At 33.1% G+C, this 22,035-nt stretch overlaps 1 protein-coding gene across 4 annotated transcripts in view; it reads right to left on the reverse strand.

The window, feature by feature from the left end:
- LOC100375507 (oxysterol-binding protein-related protein 8-like) overlaps positions 1-21,546 on the reverse strand; it is a 90,122-nt gene extending 68,576 nt beyond the window's left edge. Inside the window, exon 1 of one of the 4 annotated variants that reach the window (XM_085500057.1) lies at positions 21,220-21,546. In XM_085500057.1, coding sequence (XP_085356183.1) covers positions 21,220-21,264 — 45 coding nt within the window. In that variant the 5' untranslated portion in view covers positions 21,265-21,546. Of the gene's footprint in view, positions 1-3,254; positions 3,695-4,819; positions 5,010-7,561; positions 7,695-21,219 lie in introns of those variants that run through there. The other 3 variants (XM_085500052.1, XM_085500063.1, XM_085500066.1) reach the window with 3 other exon arrangements.
- Positions 21,547-22,035: the final 489 nt, after the last annotated feature.

Here is a 22,035-nt window from a genome sequence, read left to right on the forward strand (position 1 = left end):
CAATATGGGAGTTGACTTAAATGACTGGTAGAAGCAAGGCTGGTCAAATTTTGCGAAATAGTAGTTAGAATTTCCAGATATGCAATCGACACATTGTGGGATATCAAAATATGGATGATAAACAGCATGTGATATTTCCAGAGATGTAGTTGGAATTGAAGCAAAGGAGTGGCCTATTAATCCATGAAACATACTCACACATATTCGTACATATCATCCTGTCTTATTGTGTGTGGGCACAGCTGTCATGCACACAATCGGAAAAATATGTTATTACTGTAAATAATTATGAACAATAAAAACTGAAATTTAGAAAAACTATGAAATATTAATAAGGAAAATTATTTTATAGATTCGAAGACTTTTCACTCCCATCATGCAATCTCCCATAGTACTTCCGCAGACACAGTGGCGATCACCAACATATCTACAAATAACCTCGCACTCAGGACCTGAGGAATGAAGACAAAGCAAAGATTTGATTACCCTTATTCATGTTCTACATGTACCACCCTACTGTGAAGTTGTTAAAATTAGAAACCATAGAGAGGAATCCTCCTCCCTAGATACATGTATGGCCATGGACGAAGACAATTGAAGAAGAATCTTTATTTGTTCTTAAAGGCCACCGGCCCATTTCACAATTAACATGGAAAAATAAATACATAACTAGTTCTTTCCTTAGGTCAAAAGTCACCTCATGTGGATGATGACGATGACGATGAATAATAATCAACATTTGTTACAACTCATTAACAAGTAAGTTATTCAGCTGTGAAATTAGGGTAGCCTGTATCACTATTGATACTGATCATTTGTTGTGAGCATTGCGTTTGTGCACAGTCCCTCTATAGAAGGACTGTGGTTTGTGTTTCTTTTATTTGAAACTTGTTCAATACTTTTATTTGCCAACATAATTACAACCAAATGCAAATTGTTACCACATTAAAATCACTGAATATCTCTTTATTACCACAAGGAATTACCAAATTCTTTTTTCAGAACTGTCAAATTTCAACTATTTATTGAAAACTATTTTCTGAATAGAGTTAATGTTTATCCTTGTTATCATAACTGTTCTGAGAATCACGATGATCCTAAATATCTACTGATCACATTCTGAATTTGGGCTATTGGGCTTGGGCTAAGTGACTGTCGTTATGATTGTACTAGTAGTAGCATTAAGGTGTTTATGGTCAGCCCAGGTGTTTAGCCTGTTTAGCCATATCAAACCTAACCCCACACTATTTGTGATGCTATTTTAAAAACAAATGAAATGCTTTCATTATAAGAATACTCTTGATATCCCTGTCATGCGTATTGTATTTAGGCTATAATGGATTGAAATAATAATGAACAAAAAACATGCCAAAAGATTGCCCTGGGCACTAGCCCAAATATATTGCCTTACAGATCCACAAAAAATCAACCAGGGCAGTGTATTGGATCAATACAGTAAGTAGTATATTTTTTTTACTACTGACCACAGCAATGTAACTGGGCTGTAACAGTTTTACCAGCCAACGACAACAACTACGAGGACAGACGTTTTCCCTTGCATATGGCAAGGTAACTAATATACATGTATGTCAATATTATTTTACAACTTTATATTGAATTTACTGACCTCATTCAGTTGAGAAATTCGGCAAACTGACTATTGAACGCTAACCTGTGAATGCAGTACATATCTTAATTCACATTTTGTCCACATTGAGACATGCCGCTACGAAACATCTATATTTACATTGATGCAGGGAGTGTTCAATCAAATACATGACCTTATGAATAAAACGTGAATAACATTAACATATATCATCCTCTCATTCAATGCCACTGACCTCATCTTCCTCATGCATTATGCAAAATGGAAGTTTGTATTTGTGTCAGTGAATTTAATCAATTTAGGTATATTTTTGTTGTTATACACACTTATTATTTTAACCCTTTGAGCACCAGTGTTAACTCCAGGAACAGTCCACAAAATATTTCTATTTATAGTACTCGACCAGATGTTGCAAAAATTTCATAACCTAAAGAAATATAATTTTTTTGTCTGTTTTGTTCAAAACTAAGATTAAATTCAGTGAAAATTACAGAAAATGTGATCAAATTTACACAAAATTGAGTGGGAACAAAATTTGACACTCAATGGGTTAATGTTCCACAGCTGACACAGGGAATAATGCCTCATTTATCCAGTTGTGAATACAAGTACATGTGGCAGATGATGAAAGTAACACTAGTTTAAACTGGGGGGGGGGGGTCCTTACAATTACAAGGTACATCACTGTTATATAAAAAGAACTAGTAAATATTCTGCAGTGCACATATAAATAAAATCCTTCTTTCCTGACTGACAAATACAACCCCCTTGAAGGGAGAGTAGTACAGCTGTAAGGGAAATACTGTAAACAATTTAATTTTCCATGCTAGGATTTTTTACAATTCAGGGATTTGATTGTATTCATGAAGGCAAAAATTCAACGCAAATCACTCCCACTCCAGAAAAAGTTTAACTGCGAAATTTTTTTTTTGATTTTCACTGACTCACTGGGTTTCATTTTGACGGATAGTCTTGAGGTTTTAAATCAACATATTTATAATGAAAACATCTTATGGTTAACTTTTCTTGGAATTTTAATATAAAACTGCATATGTAACTACTAGCAAATTATTAACATCTGGCAATGCATGTAATTTATTTTGCATGGTTTCACAGCATACAAAATACAATTTATTTTTTTCCTTGCTATTTCATACAACTTGAAAATAAGTAATCAACAGTACATATCACAAAACACACAAATGTATGTCTGCATACTGAATTCATCCTAACACTCCCTCAGCCGGAATTTGACAGGCCTATTTGTAAGACAATTATATCCAATTATGAGAGATATACACACACATTCAGCCTTAATACTCCAGGGCATGACTGTTATTGTATATCTAGATGTAGAAGACGACAACATCTGATATCAAAGTATAATCCCTGTATTAAAACTGAAAAGGCAATGGAACTTGATTAAAAAAATCCATCTCTGTTTTTTCTTCCATAAAGTGGACATCAAAACATAACTAAACTGCAATATTTGCCTCAAAGCCCTAATATCAAGTACCTGTATTTTATGTTATAAAAGATATCAAAATACTAGTATATTTGTTTTATGTTATAACAGACATCAACTAAGTACAAATGTATGTATATTTTATTGGAAATATTATCTACTATTGCATTATCAAATACTCACACTTGTCATAGCTGTATCTTTCATAATTAATGGGCTTTGTTCATTTTATCCACAAAACAGCTTCAGCCACACAGCATACATGTATTGGAAACATGAAAGCAATCTTCACACTGTAGTGGTGGGAACTCCTTACACAATGAGTACAAAATCCTGACTGTATGTATAACTAAGCCTTGTGTGGCTTAAGCTGCCCTCTTTCCTACAATGATTTATGGTACAATCACTGCAGAGAACACAGTCTTTTTTCGCTAGCTGAATCACGAAAATCCAAGTGTTTGGAATCAACAGTCAGGGAAAAAATTAGGCATCGATATCTCCTTGGCCACACAAGATTACATAAAAACACTAGGAGTAGAGAATAGTGTCATCACCATAACATCCACACATCATCCATTTATACCACTAAACAGGGCTACACTGCCAGGATATCATCACATTTGGCCTCCAGTGGAAAGCCCCCTTAGCTTACATAAAATGAATCACTTTCAATAGAATCATGCCATATATGAAGACTCCCTAGCTATAATTTCATCTGTTACCAAATCCTATGTGCAATCCCACCCACCCACTACGACATAGCTGACTATAGAATATTAAATTTGTCATTGAATATACATTACAACAACAAAATCATTTAGAAATCCTGTATTTTAACAAATGGGTTTTTTTAATATTAATTAACAAACACAATTTACATGAGTCAGTCATACACTGACAAAGTCACTGGACGTTCAACCCCACGGGGAATTATTCACATACCACCAATCCATCAAAATTGTGCATTTGAAAAAAATTATGAAAGCAAACAACACTGTATGCATAAATGTTACAGTTACATACATGTACATTTGTCAATTGATGGCTGTCCTTGCCAACTGTGCATACCAGTAATCAGGGAGGTAAAATTACCTCCATGGTATAATTAGTGTCACAGTGTAACTTTCAACATAAGGACCTATTTGACAGGGTAATTGAATTAAACAATCAGGAAATGTACCCAAGACCACAAATGATACATGCAGTTTCAATTCGCCCTTTTCCAGTCTACATTGCAGAAAACAAACAGCAGATAAATATGTTGCAAAAAATTATAATTTTGGAAAAGAAACATTTTCACGAATCATTAAAAAATTGTAAAAAAATTTTTGTAAGCAGTGAAAATTTCACTGGGGTTCTAAATACATGATATCACAACAATTGTCACCGGGGTTCTAAAGACTTGACTCCCACAACATTTTGTCATCACAAACACCATTCAATCATCACATCGTAAAATTTCTAGCAGTAAAAAGTGAATAGTTTACAGTATAGTCTAGTAATTTACTATCTATAGCTAGTTTTAATTTATGAGTGATGGAGGAACACGTCAACAATATGCATGATCAAGCACAAGATTTGAAAATCATGGCAGTATGTGTTTATTATTAAATTACGATATGAAAAATGATAATGCTTGCAACATTTCCAAGTATTAAATATTGTAACACAAGGAAGCAAAATCAGTATTAAATTGTGCTTATATATGAATATAAATCTAAGAGCATAATATACATGTAATCCTGTACCTGTTTATGGGACTTTCTCCTGAGTATCATAGTGGTGACAGAGTGGGAAAAGTCCAGTCAATTGTTAGTGATTCTCAGCTATGTGTAGAGTTGGTAAGAACAAAAAATTGTAAATTCCCTGGTCACACCCCAATCAAACGCTTATATGCAGAAAATATTGCCATGTACACACACAGAGGTAACATATGGTGCATGCTAACACAATGTACAGTCAGAGGTTGAGCTGATTTATATTAGCAGTTAGCCCCCACCCCAGACGGATTAAAATGTCATATACAGTATTTGAATTGTGGTTTAAACACTCTCATGTTACAAAGTTATAGGTACAACTAGTACCAAGTATTATTTAGTGTTTGTCCAACGACTTGCTGCAAGTGCACTGTCCTGGGAATATTGAGTACAATTTAACATTAAGTGCCCAAATAACGCAAGCTTTACCCTGCTTTTCATTATAAACTGATATCAGATTAATAATAGGGCAGTACAATAATAACACTTAAATTTTTGGGGATTAATTATTTGATGAGAGAGAAGTATCAGAGACCATTATTTAATTAAGCGATTACTAGTATCTTTGACAAAGCCATGTTGTCATGCAATAATCGGCAGTATTGACTCCTTTATTTTAAATATAATATGGCTAAATGTCTAAAGACTTACCAAAATGTGGCATGTCTTACAGGACAGTGGAAAACAATAATCAAGAAAAAAAAGAAAGATTCATCAAATTTACAATATCACCTAAAGGGGGCGCTGCATTATACACATGTACAAAAAGCTGTTCATGTACATTTTGTAAGTAGGCCACTCTTTTGTTTCAACAATAGCTCCAAACACTGAATCTCATGACTGTTTCTCTTGCTTTCTTTACATTCAAATGGAAAGTCTACAATAAAGTACATGTATTCAATATACAAATATCCATGGTCTCCTCAAAAGGGTGATTGAAAGTGTGGGAATGAATCAATTATAAAAGACCATCATGACATAGACTATACTAGTATGTACCAAGTGTGAGCCCTGAAATCCATTTTGGTCAGGATCAACGTAGATATTGGAGATTTTGGATAGCATACATACACCTACAGTCGCTCATTTCCTTAAACTGGTCACACAAGGAAACTACACAAATGATCACATTACTTTTTCTCTATGTATCATGTATTAGTTGTAAATGCATATACAATACTGGTGTTCAGGCTACAAAACTAGTTTATTGTAAGACATGAATGGTTCTAATACATGTAGATGTATTATCACCAAGAGCATTATAGAGGAGGGATTCCCGACTGTCAAATTTTGGATAAACCATAGAACCAATTTAGCATAACAATGAATACAATAAAAGTCATTAACATATTCTATCTAAATTGGCCGGTACTGTATGCAATTTTTCCTGCGAGAACTCTGCGTTTGTATGCCGCATTATGCTTAAAATGTGCTATGTCTCCTGTTAGCTGTAGACTTATGTTTTGGGTTCCGAATTCTGACATCACTTCTTGGACATGCCTTGACAGATTTAGTAGGTACATGTACAAAGATAAGTCATAATAGACTGCATATGCATGTCACTTTGTTTTTCGTTTCATTGAACTTTGACCACAGGTCATTTTTTTCAAACAAAAACACCAAAAAAGTAAACCATCAAATTGAAGTCAATATGTAATCAACAGCTTTCATTCAAACTTGTTTTGTAATTCAATTTAAAAGGCCCAACTGGAAGCCATTTTAGTTTTATATCCCCTTAACAGTTTAGTTCAAAGCTGTTAGAAAGATGAAACATAATTTTGTGTTTTCAAATCTATTCATGATATACAGGGGTTTTCTAAACGGGGGAACAGGGGTGCAGCGCCCTGATACTTTCGGCTGGCGCCCTCTTACCGAACTTTCAAGTCATAAATATATTGCTTGAGCCGCACACTTGCATGCTGCTGTACAACATGAAATCTTTCTCAAATATATTTTTCTCTGTGAAAACTTTCCAGGAACACCAGCTAACAATGTGTCTGGACACCAAATACACTAAAATTACTTCAAAAATATTTCAATGGCGATAGATACACCGTTAAAATGGTGCAGAAACCTTCCGATACCTTCCACACCTACCCCATACTTGGTCACTACGCTCCCTCGTCTGTGTGTGCTCCCTTTTATCTAAAAAAAAACCTGATATCTAAGGCCATATTTCTTGTTCAAAGATAGAAACTGTGATATTTGTCTTGTTTTATAAACACTTCAACAAGAGGCATTGTTAGTAAGTTACAATACCAAGGACACAACCTGGTAGATTTGTATCATCAACTATGATAAATCATTGCAAGTTTGGACAACCATAAAATCAGTCATGTTTCAAAGTTAGTTCCAGGTGGGGTGCTAAGTGAGGGAATATTAAAGTTATAAAGAACAACACAACAACAGTGAGCGATAGATAGGGGAAGCACATTCAGCATCAACAAACTACAAATGTATATATTAAATGTCCTATAAATATTTTATATTTTAGTCCTGTAGTGAAAAACAAAAATGTGGAGTACAGAAAAACAAAACGAGATACATTGTATATTTTCTTGTGTATGGAGTTAAAAGAGATAGCTAAATAAAATACCAACCCAGAAAAGAGTTCTTGTGGTATACCAAAACATTACATGCATCTAGTGGTTTATGTTCTGACATGGTCATAGAAATTGTTAAAACAATATACATGTATATACTGGCAGTACTGAAATGTACTATTTTACATACCTTCGTTGGAACACAAAATTCAAAAAGTTTATCTTGATACACAGCAAAGTTTGGAATAGACATGATTTTTTTTCGTACTGTAATTACTTGAGACTTTAGCCTGTACACCAATACACACCCAAATAGCACTTGTCAAATGAAACACAATGTAAATACTACATGTGTATGACGCAGCCTATCAACTTGCATGTTTACGTTTGTTTACATCTCCAATATACAGGTACGTGTATACAAACAATAGGCAGCCACTTTAATAATATAAAACTGGCAGTTTTATTATAGTACCTCCAGTGGCTAGCATTATCCGTAATCCAAAGACATCTGATGGGAAACAAAATGCCAAACTAGTCATTGAATTAACCAACAAAATCAGACGTATCTTGAAGCAGTTTGGCTATACTGAATAAGGTATCACTCTAACAATGCTGAACTCTAATGGTTGAACAATTCTGCAGGGTTGAAATTCATATAGGCCACTGAGGCAAATTTATATATTAGGGTCCTTCAGGTTTAATAATTTATATATTAGGGTCCTTCAGGTTTAATAATTTACAGAAATGAGCAGTAAACAGTATTTTTTATGTAAACAAGTATACAGGGTCATGTGCTAGGTTGGGTTATATGTGTAAACAAGTATACAGGGTCATGTGCTAGGTTGGGTTATATGTGTAAACAAGTATACAGGGTCATGTGCTAGGTTGGGTTTTACGTGTATAAGAGGGCGAGTACACTAACTAAAAAGTGAGTAATATGTTGTGATGACTCAGAAAACACGTATGTGATTTAACAATATGAACTGGGATGTCCTCTGTACTTATTGTTATGTAAATTGTAATTGTTAACAAAAGCACACTATACTGCATGTACATGTACGGATTGGCAAATTCCTACATATCTGTGGTATACATTTGTATGTCTACATTCAACTTTGCCCTATTAGGAGTTGAGTGCTTGCTCACAGAGCAAAGACAAATAAATGATTTTTTTTAACCTTTTGAACACCGAAGAGAACTACAGTTACATTTTGTCATGATTCAGTCTAGATCTTATCATGGGCTAACAAAGTGTGAATCATACATTTTACCATTTTTTTCCCCAATATTTATTTTATCAAGACTTGTAGCCAATGTGAAAATTGTTAATTTAATTCAAAATTAACAACAAAATATGTAAAATATAAAAAAAAGTTACACCAAAATTGTGTTCAACAACTTAAATTGCATTGGGCCATTCCAGTTTATATCTGCACCCCCCCCCCCCCCCCCCCCCTGTTGATGAGGTCAGATTTCAAGCACTGTATGATGGGGAAAATACCCCGGAATTCCAACTGTATATGGAGAAACAGAATCTGGAAATCCGGACAAGTATGGAAAAAAAAAATGTTATGGCTACTAAATAAAATATGGCCTAGTTTATCTCGCCACATACCAGTTGATGAGGTTGGATTTCCAACAGTATGACTAAAAAAACTTGGAATTCTGACTGTATATGGTAAAAAAATTGGGCCAGTATGAAATAGTTATTACTGATAATTAGATAAGGATGGTGGCACGAATGAGCTCATCAACACCGTGAATCAGGACTTGTTTGGATTTCCATTGTCAAATATAAAATTTTTAACTTAGTAAATTAGCATATAAGAGTTATATTTGGAAATCCTACTCTGTATGGTGGCACAAAAGAACTCATAGTTTTGGATTTCCATCGCTGTATAGTGAATGGTGATTTGGAAATAAAACTTTGTATGACTTATACACCCATGGAAATTATACCCTGTATGAAGTAAACACACAAGCTCATCAACAGGGGGGTGCAGATATAAACTGGAATGGCCCATTCTGAGGCATATCCACATAAAGTGATCCCCTACAATAGGAATTAGCACTTTTTAAACAGGGCAGATTTTGAAAGAATACATAGATTTATGTTTCCCATACTTACTGTGAAAACCTGGGGCAAACATCAATATGTGAATAATATAAAATACCGGTATATCCAGAACCAGTCCAAGTCAGTTCCAGCCATGAATGAACTCGCTGTATATGCACACAGTTTTCAATTTAAGTACTTAGTACCATATTACCTCTATGAGAGACACACTTTAACAAAAATTTGCATATATAGTATGGTACATACATGTATATATGTACATGTACATTGTAAATTATTAAAATATGACTTACATTTACTCTAAAACAGGAAATATTCACCATGTTTTAAACTTTAGCAGACTTAATGTTGCAGGGATTTTGAGTTTTTGAATTTACTAGTTTGTTAACTTTGCTTACACACTCATTGGGTTTTAATTTAGCGCATTCAGCTGTCAGTGAAAATAAAACCCAGCAACTAATAAAGATGTATGCACGTACATGTACAGTATTATGACCAGTCATACTTAAGGGAGCTCATGAGCTACTAATAGAGAAAATACGGTACATGTGTACTAGTATATAAATACATGTACAGGTTGTGCTACTTAAAAAAAAAATGTATTTAGAAATGAAACAGCAATTGTAATTAAAACTCCAGAAAATGATTTAAAACAAGAGACCCAAAAGAAAAAAGAAAATTAGCTACGCCGCCACTTGGTGGGGCTATTCAAAATCAGATGAATTCACTATGGTGAGGTTGAAAAGATTAACTTTAAAAAAATTCTCATTAACCCAAGAGTTAATCGCTGTCACCTCCTCCGCTGCGGTGTTGTCAGCTATGTATAGCAGGCTCCAGTGAACAATCACAAGAGAATCACCATGGTGTGTTCGTGAAGGAGAATGAATAATTGGCAGACAACACACTATTGTATTGTTGCCATAACAAGGGACAACAGTATCTAACAATTGATTACTGTAGAATACTTTATTTTCGCTTGGAATTTATTTTCGCTATTTTCGCTGAAAGGATGATTCCATGAAAATAAAATCCAGCGAATATACATTTTTTCCTATATTTCTATATAAACTCATCAAAAATCAGTGAAAATATATTCCATACAAAACGTTCAAAAAGCCTTTTCAGCGAAAATTAATTCCAGCGAAAATAAAGTATTCCACAGTAGTTAAAAATATTTCCTCCATGTTAATACATGCATAACATGCATATACACACAAATATGGTTCATATTGATACTTTTAACATTTTAAGCAATCCATCTTAAAAAGTGTAAACATTAAGGCTGAGATTTGAGTTTTCATGATACTGTCCAATTTTCCTCAGGAGAACACTGTTAAATCAAAGACACTAGGAAATATGCTCATTTGTTCTAAAGCAGGGTTGCAGGTCCCTGTATTTTCTAGTGTCTTTGGTTAAATAAACTGTAGAAGACAAAACAATGAAAACAAATTGAAAAGATGGTCCGGTTTATATACACAAAACAAATTTTCAAAATTAAACTGTCAATGATCTCTCAAGAAATTTAAACCTCTGTGGTGGTAAAAATGTACATGCATACTAATTTGCATAACATTTACATAATTATTCAGAAATTATGATGACTAATATATTCAATTACAAAAATGCACAACTTTATTCACAAAACTTAGTTTCTTAGTTTTGAATTCATCAAATCCACTTGTAAGTTAAATGTATGTCTTTGAATTAGTAGAGTTTGAATAAAATCCAGCGAATATACCTTTTTTCCCATATTCTACATTCTACTCATCAGTGAAAATAAATTCAATACAAAGCATCCAAACATTCATTTCTATTCAGCAAAAATTAATAATTCCAGCTGAAATAAAGTATTTTACAGTAGCTGATTTCAAAGGCAAAAATATCATTTTCTCCCAAAATGGCAAAACTATTCTCTAAAATTAGAGAATTAAGATATTGTCACAAAATGTTCAAATCTAATAGAGGTCAAATCAAGTAACATACTGTAAAATACTTTATTTTCGGTTGGAATTAATCTTTGCTATTTTCGCTGAAGGAATGATTCAGTGAAAATAAAATCCAGCGAATAAACCATTTTTCCTATATTTTACATTCAACTTCAATGAAAATAAGTTCAATACATAAAACAGACAAAAAGTCTATTCAGTGAAAATTAATTACAGCAAAAATAAAGCATTTTACAGTAGCTGTTTTCATAACATAGTTGAACTCTGGTGACCTTGCCCTTTGTTATATAATATAATTCCCTTTATCATAGTTTGTTTCAATATAAAATGCATTGTCATAATTAATTTTGAATACAAACAAGTTTTGGGGTTGAACCAACAGTGGGGAATCAGTCTACCGAATGTCCTTAAAAGATGTAAATATCTTACAAAAACATTGGTGCCTTATTTGTTTAATTATTTTAAGGGACATAATTTCCAGCTTTCTTCAAAGTAATTCAGATATTTTAGTATAAAAACAAATGTCTCATTGAAAAAAAAAAAGTGCTGCATTTAGATGTGAATAGGATTCATAAACCATGCAAGATAACAGAAAATGTTAGCTGGCTTTAGTCCAAGTATTTTGTACAGGTGTCTGTCAAAAATTAATGATTCACTGAGACAAATATGAACTGCCTCATTGTGTGACGACTGTATTATATGAAAAGTAAAAAAAACACCCTTTATGAATAGCTATCATGTTGTAAGCTCTGCTTTGTATGCAAATCAACTTAAATAGTTAGTTGGTGTCCAGTGGAGGGTAAAGTCAACAGTACTGTTGCCTCCTGAGAATCTACATCTTCAAACACTGCAATCTTTGAAGTGCGTTTTTAAACTAGTATTATAAAAACTCTATCATTCTGTTCTAATAGCTGAAACATATTCCTGTGAGTTTTCATTTGTCGAATGAACTGTTTGTCAAATACAGAATACATATATTTTAGAATAATTTTCTTTTTAAAATGTGGATGAAATGTTTTGCTTTTAATGTATTTTTTATGTATTGTTTTTGATTTGATAACTTTGAACTAAACAGATTTTCTATTAGCTTCAGATCTTGATCAAAGTTAGGCACCCAGTTCATAGGAGTGCTTATATTGATTTTCTGACATCTTGTTTTCTGTAAAGATTTTATTGGTAGGTTTGCAAATGTGTATCAGACTGTGCAATCTCTCCATGAGTTGGTTTTGAAACCCAGTATGGGATTCTGAGATACATTACCAAGGATATTATTACAAGATAAATCATTTGCTTCATTGAACACATACAACAATGCATATTTCCACTGAGATCAGTGACCTTTGATGTGTATCACCAGTGATCAGTCAAGTAGAAACAGTCAAAATATTTTATCAGATTTTCTCAATTTTTGCATGATATTTTCAGAAGACTTTATACTGATGAATAAGGTGACCAAGTTTGATAAAGTTTGGAATAGAATTAGTAAAGTTATTATGCACACAATAACAATTATTAACGACGACGACAACAACAACAACAACGACGACGACGACAACGCCGGACAACATTTTTCCCTTAATATACCTTTCCCTTCCATCTTTGATGGTATGGGCAAGGTAAAAATGTCAAAAATAGCATTTTTACCCAAAATGATAACTAAAATTAGAGAATTCAAGATATTGTCATGAAATGTTCAAATTTAAGGGAGGTCAAACCAAGGAACATACTAAGGATAAAAGCAATGGAGTTAATGGTTTACAGAAAGAACAGGATGACGACAGACAATCATCAATATTAACGGCTCCACCTGTCATTTACATGTATTTCTATCATGGGTATTTACCTCTGGGAAGAATGGCTACAGTGACCGTTGTAAATATTGACAGATTATATTATTTATGCATATATGACTTGTTTGTCATGTATTATAATTTACTATATATTTACTTTACTTGAACTAAATACATCTGTACTTCTGGAATAAAGGCCATTTGATACACTGCACATGGGATTTTTTGTGCACTGGGATATTATTCTGTTATAATAACAGTTACTGATTATTAAACAAAAAGGTTACCAGTCTTGTTTATTTAAGCAAATTATATGTTTATAATATGAGGTTATTATGAGAATACCAAGAAGTATGCACAAAGACAGTACAGGGGGTATATCGATGAGGGTGCAGTGGAGGTTGATTCATGTTAAGTTTCTCGAAATTTATAATTAAATTCTGAACGACATTTCAAATCTGTGCCAATTTGTATTGTTCGCAAAATCAAATTTTGCACAAACATGTACATACAATGTATTCCATCACACTGGAATGTAACTGATTTATACAATTAAATTTTTTAAATGATTTAACAATATTACAATTCAGATCAATTACTTTCTCATCCCATTTTAATGAGAAAAATTATGAGACCAAGGTAAAATTGCCAATTTTGACCTTTTTGCAGACATTTCGGACTATTCTATCCTAAAAAATTGTTTGGTTTGTTTTCATTTGCAGTATCCTGATGGCATGAACGCATAATAATTAAAGCATGGAAAAGATGACATATAATCTTTAATTTGTCTTGAACCTCTTTAAACGCATTATCTACTGATGCAGACCTACCCCACTACCTTTCAACTAATCAGGAAGGCTTTCAGACAGCAATGCGTAAATACCCATTTCCTAGATTTCAAATAATCTTATGTCCATGTAGGACGAGCACATGTAACATGTAAAGCTTGTAAGTAGCAAGTACAATGTAGTAGATCTAATGTGTTGGAATACTATAAGACAGGATACCCAAATAAATAATGAACATGTAATCTTCAACCAGTGGTCATTGTGCCACGTCATGCTGGATATGGTACTCATAGCAATGTATACAGCTTGTTAGAATACACTTTTTTTTATACAAAATTCGAACACTCACTGTGTAACGATCATAGCCATGGTAATACATTCAATACAAATACTATGCTCTTGTACTTGTACTTTATAATATTACATTTGTATCATATTTTAATAAATTTTAATTCAGTTTTCAGAAATTATGAATTGCACATTTATTAGAACATATATTTAGTAATTATTTGTTTTTTCACAATTAATGCCAGACATAAATTTTATGCACTCAGACTGAGTGTACACAATACTGTGTTCACAGTACACACCATAAGCTTATCTTCATACATGTATGTGAATGTATTTTATACAGATAAACAAGGAAATAAACAGGTTAATACATTGTGACTGCTGAAATCCTCCATGGATAGCCAAATTGACTGGGAAAAACAAGGTCAGCAGCCATTGTGTTTGAATATTCAAAGTTCATTATAACTACCCTTATGTTATTGGTCATCAATGTTACCAATGGAATATATTACCTGATCCTGATTCTGCAAAAATACCCTCAAGGACAATATTTGTGTAAAAGTGTAGGTCAGGGCGACAACATTATAGGCTGTAATAATTTTAATAACATTTTTGTGTATTAGTTATTTTTTTTTAAATTTCTGTGGCTAGAAGAGACTTATGTCTATAAACACACCATGGTAATTATTTATGGAAACAATAAACAAAAATCAAACATACAAGTTTCACAAATGATCATTGTACTGGTACATCACAACATGTGGGTAGTTCTGTGGCTAGGTTCATTTGAAGGTTAAAGCAGTGCAGTTAAAACACAGTGTTTATCTTAGCTTTAATCATCGTTTTTCTAGCTAACCTGAGTTACTTTGAATTGGTTTGGACCCTTACGTATTTGAGCCAGGTTATTTTTTTTTCAGAGAAATTTGCAAGTTGACTGATCATAGGATTATTTCTGATGTGATCTCTGGTGATGACTTCATTTCCTAGGGCTTCAAATTTGGTCACTGCTATCAAGAATATGACAATTTCTAACTAAACAAGCCATGCATGGCACAGTCCCCGTTAGTTATCAAATTGAGATATATAGTTATGTTTATAGTAATATAGCTGGAATATAACCATGTCAGGAATATGATTTTTTTAACATTAAAATGATTGACATTTGTATCTGATCCTCAAACAAGTACTTGTCCATATTGAGAGATATTGCTCTGGAACAGCATTCAAAATCAGCCATTTTGAATACATGTATATATATATATATATATATATATATATATATATAACATGATGTATAACGAATATATAAAATTTGAATATAATCAGTCAAAGTATTAAAGAGATATGGCTCTAGAAGCCCAATCATTAAAACAAAATGGCCGCCAGTCAGCTATTTTGAATCCAATCTGAAAATAAAATGACATGCATCAGGAACCTGTAATGTCTAACGTGTGTTATAAGTTTGAACAAAATCCATTCATAAATGCAAGAAATGCTTGATATTCGAGGATTTTTTTAGCACAAAAATAGCACACTTTGAAAAAGATCATCAATCCAATATATCCGTATATCTGTGACATGATGTATAATGAATATTAAAAATTTGAACATAATCAGACAAAACAAGTCAGACATATGGGTCTGGAAACCCATTCATTAAAACAAAATGACCGCCAGACAGCCATTTTGAATCTGATCTGAAAAATAAAATGACGTGCATCAGGAACCCGTAATGTCTAATGTATGTACCAAGTTTGAACGAAATCCATCCATAAATGCCAGAAATGCTTGATATTTGATGATTTTTTAGTACAAAAATGACAACCATTCAGCCATTTTGAATAGGATCGTCAAACTAATATATCTATGACATGATGTATAATGAATATTTAAAATTTGAACATAATCAGTCAAAACAATATATTGGAGATATGGCACGAGAACCACATTGATTAATACAAAATGGCCGCCAGTCGGCCATTTTGAATGTTATCTGAAAAACAAAATTATTTGCATCAAGGTCCCATAATGTCTAATGTATATACCAAGTTTGAGCAAAAACCATCTGTAAACAGCCAAGAAATGGTTGCTTTTTATGATTTTTTAGCACAAAAATGGCCGCCATTCGGCCATCTTGAATCAGATCGTAAAACAAAATGATGTGCATCAAGGTCCTATAATGTCCAACGTATATACAAGGTTTGAACAAAATCCATCTGCAAACAACCGGGAAATGCTCGATTTTGATGATTTTTAGCACAAAAATGGCCGCCATTCGGCCATCTTGAATCAGATCATGAAACAAATTGACGTGCATATGTATGATATCATGTATGATGTATGTGTGAAGTTTGATTGTGATTGGTCCAGGCATTTCTAAGATACAGGTCCGGACGCACGCACAGACGCACGCACAGACGCACACACGGAGGTCAAAACATCTGTCCGAACGGGGACTAATAAAAATGCAGTGTGTGGTAACTGAAATTTGCTATTTTGTGTGGCTGTAATCACAGTGCTAGTTTGGTATCAGGGAGATGACCTCGAAATAGTTCACCTGAACACAGTAACCTGAGTGATTAAGAGAGCTAATACTATTAAAATCTCAACAAAATAGTCTGAATTGCAAGAGTGATAATTAACTCTCATGGGTCCTGAGTATGATAGGCAAGTGGAGTGATCACTCTTCTCAAAAGAACATGCCCCAGTACATGCATGTCCAAGACATTTACACAATACTAAGAATATTATGTAGTAGAGGGCAAAAATAGAATGCAAACTGAGTAAGTAAAGACAGTAATGTGAACATTCATTTTAGCAGCTTTTATTCAGTCTCAGTCATGTCTCAGTCTGGATTATTTATTGAGTGGTGATGGGAAATGGTATTAAAGTATATGATAAAACTACCTCAATGGAAAAAGCTGGTCTTCATGTCAGAAATTTCACAAATGTCTGTAATACAATGAGCTGTTTCAAAGAATTATTTATATTTACACTTTGTCTTTCATTTTTAAAATGTATTGATTTTTCCACAATATGGAAGAGAACATATATTTTCTACTTTACAATATAACAATGTAGCATAAATAGATCTAACAATCGATACAGACAATTCGCATGATTGTGAAGATAATGGGCACCTGAGGCTAAGTAGTTCCACGATCATCTTGGACAGAGTTTATACACATAAGCAGGTGTGACAGTGGGGCCGGACAAGAGGGATATAATCACTATAACGTATTTATCTTATAATATAGTTAGCAATCCTTTCAGTGAATGCAACTTTCAATAACATTTATTGGTGATTAACAGCAATATGCACTGATGTTGATAATTTTATTACATAAATTCACAAAATATTGTAAATAGTTTTATTTTCGATTCTATAAATTTTTTTGCAATTTGTAAGGATACGATTTTGAGGTTTTCCTGAATGGAAGAATATTTGGCTCCCTTGAAATAATGTTTACAGTAACCCTTAAAAGGTTTCTTATGTTTATAGCTGATCACATTAAATCTAATAAAATTAATGTAATGAACAGTAAAGACTTAATAGCGTAAATAATTTAGACCGAATAATTAAGCTTCAGAAGATTAATGTTCTGGGGATACAAACTCAAACGTACATTATCTAAAATTGGTCATTATACAAATGTAAGAATTCAATATTTATTCACTTCAAATGGTCTGAAAAAAATCAGCAAAGCACACACTATAGTGTATACCATTAAAAATCTAAAACGGAAACGTACAAAATCAATTGAACAGAATAAAATAGAATTAAGCTACTTAAAGTCCTAGAGGGGTAATTAGAAACTAATAATACTATGCTTCTCTCTACATTTATGGCCCGGAGGGGTTGCTTCTTGGATATCCTTTAATCTCATTTCAAAATACACGCGAGATGAATGGGAATATCCTATACCTTGTCCTAATAGCATATACTGTGGAATACTTTATTTTAGCTGGAATAAATTTTCGCTGAAAAGGCTTTTTTGGCGTTTTGTATGGAATTTATTTTCACTGATTTTTGATGAGTTTAATGTGAAATATAGGAAAAAAAGTATATTCGCTGGATTTTATTTTCACGGAATCATTCCTTCAGCGAAAATAGCGAAAATAAAGTATTCTACAGTACTGTAAAATGACTAATTTTCACTGGGTTTAAATTTTTCCGATTTACCATTTCAGGCATATTCAGTGGGTTTTAAATTCACAGTTTTATCATTTAGATAATTTGTTCTATGCTAACTTTTACATATTCACTGGGTTTTAATTTAGTGCATTTTCCAGGCAGCGAAATGAGCAAAAAACAAAACCCAGTGAATAATTAACCCCTTTACAGTATACAGAATGCAAAATAAATGTACACTCCACTACACTGAAAGAAGCTTGATCATTGCTTGACTAGTTGAGCTTCACGGAAAACCTTAAATGCTTGTATGACAGTCCCTCTGTCATTGCATGCTAGCATATCGTTAGAGGGACTGTGACACCACAAGCAAGAGATGTTTACAAGATTGATTTCTCCAAGCCAACTGTTTTTCTTTTACAGAATTACAAATAATCTGCATTTGGATTTTTAATAATAGGCACTAAATAATGGAGTTATTATTAGTACCATTTAAGTCAAGCTGTTGTAAACAGCTACATGTACCACCAAGTTCTAGTCATGTTTTAGGTAACTACAATGTACATGGTCCAAATATATACAAGTTATGTTATGTTACAATTACTCATGATAAAGATTTTGGTAAAATGACGTAATATCGAAATGTCGATTTAGTGAGTCTCTCTTGTCATTGCCAATTTCCTGTTTTCACTTGTCTGTCACGTGCCAAAACAAATGCGATGTTATCACCTCCATAAAAACGAAGAAAATCTGTCAAGTGTAATTTGATTCTGTTCGCAATGATAAAAAACTGATTGAACAGGGATTTGAAAAAGCGGATATCGTTGCTGCGTTACATCCAGAACATTGACCTTTTATATTGGGACTTTTGGGAATTTTGTTAGGTGGTCATTTTGAATTTATAATAGTTATTTGCGACATCTTGAATTAGCGAATCAGTTCTCTCGCTAAATTTGGTAAAAAGACATGCTCACGAAAAAGACATGTTACATCCAAATCCCGGTACACAAAGAAAACACATCAGTTATAAACAAGGCAACTTGACATGTGTCTTGAGGTTTAGGTAAAAATCTACGTAATGATAGAAATTTACTAGTATACTATTCATGTTGTATCCATTCTATGTATTATTACATGTACATGTAAGTACAATACTTCTCTCCCCCCTCCCACTTTATGAGCATCACTCCACATGCAAACAAACTTCACTATGGGGTGCTGAAATTCCCTTGCTCTTTCTAATTGCACACACTCCATCACTCAATTAAAGACCTTCATAAATAGGATAAATTAAGTAAATTACATGTATGTATATTATCAACTTAGTTACACCATGGATGTATTAATATTATTAAGATTGACGGGTGAATCACCCTTAGTGAAAGTGTTAATTTAATACTAGTACTAGTATTCAGTTACAACACATTCTCTGATACTCCTCATTTCTCCTCATACATGTACTCTTAGAACACATTTTGCACCACAAATTCTACATTTTGTGTACTGGTACCTACTGGGTACATGTATATTTCACCTTCTTTTGGTGTCTTTGAGTAGAAATAATTCAGAAATACTATGGCAGCCTCACAAAATTCAAAACTACACACATTCTTACTACAGATACAGGGACAGTGTCTAATAGCATATAAAGAGACTACCTAAAATGCTTATTACATAGGGTGGTTGCTTGTTTTTAACTGCAAAGAATTAATTTTAACTGAAAACAACAATTGGGTTAACACAGTTTTATTTTTACAACATCCAAAAAACAGGAAGATACTTTATATTTATATTTTTCTTTCATAATTATTTTACATCACAGATAAAAATTAATTATTGAATTAATTCAGTACATTGTATTGTAAATTATAGTAATCTGTATCTCCACGGACGTACTACTGTTAGTACATTCATGGTTTCTCATACAGACATACCAATCCAAAAACCCCATTAGAAAATAGAATTTGTAAACAATGCCCATTACAGGAAGATGAAGACGAATTACGATATCAAACAGATAGAAATCATTTTATTTCCAGTATTTTAATCCCCAATAAAATCATTACCAACCTGCAAAAATTCACATATTTAATGAAAGGTAATGACAGAAATATAAATAAACTTTTAGGGGATCTTTTACATAAATCATTCATTTTAAGAAATGAGCCTTCTTTGGATATAATACCTTGACTCTTTTTTTTCACGTTATCATACTTTGATATTATTTGAATCACTTGTATATTTATTGCTGTAAACGAATAGAACATTTGTACTTCTAAGGATGCAATAAAGTTCTTATTATTATTATTACATTACATGAGTGGATTGTATTTGAAGATATTCAGGGAAATTATAAAGCATAAATTCTTGCACGTCTTGGCAAGAAATAGTCGAGACTATACCATTACTTGCAGTAGAAACACGACTATAGTGAATCATTGCAGGGTTATACAAAAGCACAATAGTGAACGTCTTTTTTTATGAAAGCAGTTCACAAGTTATGAAATAAAAAACACGGTAACAGCCTGTTCCACACAATGTTGTGAACTGTTTTTCTCTGTTGCATTTCTCGAGTTCATCCACAGCTCATTGACAAGTGAACATACTATTGTCTACTACTGAGTTTCCTCTGTATTTACGATGTACTTCTAAACGGGGCATTTGATAAATACATGTAGTACTACCGGCCAGTATGAGAGTATGCATTCAAAATGGCGTCTCGAATTATTTCGAAGCGAAGAAATTAAAAGTAAGGAAAAAAAGAAATAAAAAGCAACAAACAAATCAGTCAGTTAACAAACGTAAACTATACACGACTTACCACAATATCCGCCACTTCCTTATCGTGCGTGTCGTATACCTCCATAACGTGTCAGTGGCTTAGGTTTCAGGAGAAAAGACGTTGTCCTGTTTAGTAAGTCTACCGGTGCCAGTACGCTACCACCGATTTCACCTCCTATCGATCCCTAAAAACGAATACGCGAAAAGAGTTGTTAAACAGAAAGTCAGGGTATGCAGAGCACAGATCCTGTGAGAAAAATAATAGTAGACAACGTGAAGAAACCGGTCGCGTAGATCCAGAGAAACCACCAAGATCAGACGACTGACTTTCATTCGTTTGCGAATGTTATGCTTAGATATCACTTCCGGCGTTATTTGCATAACGTAAGTCTCAAATTTGAAGAAATAGCGCCGCCTACGATACGATGATTGTTTCGGAGACTTTAATCTAAACACTTCATACTTACATACTAGTAGTCTATATATACTTATATAGTGTATATTTCCAATCAATTATTTGAACTATTCATAAATATAATGATTAGTATCCAAATATGTATTTATGTTTAGAATTGACCAAAGCCGAGAAGGTTTCTTTGGATTAAGTCATGTGATGACATTTAAGAAGTTTTTGACTTGGCAAGTGCAGTAGTGTAGCTTATATCGTATTTACACACTGGAAGTTAATTTCTGCAGTGCCAAAACACCCAGTTTATGTATGAGACTGCATTTCGTTATATTTACGTTATTTTGTCGGACTGGCTTAGAGAGCTCATATTTGGTTTCGAACGCAGTTCTCACCGACACGGAAAATACATTTCTTCGGCAAAATTAATTTATGCACTGACCTCATAAC

This window comes from Saccoglossus kowalevskii, chromosome 1 (genome assembly GCF_978046115.1).
Source record: "Saccoglossus kowalevskii chromosome 1, keSacKowa6.1, whole genome shotgun sequence".
NCBI lineage: Eukaryota > Metazoa > Hemichordata > Enteropneusta > Harrimaniidae > Saccoglossus > Saccoglossus kowalevskii.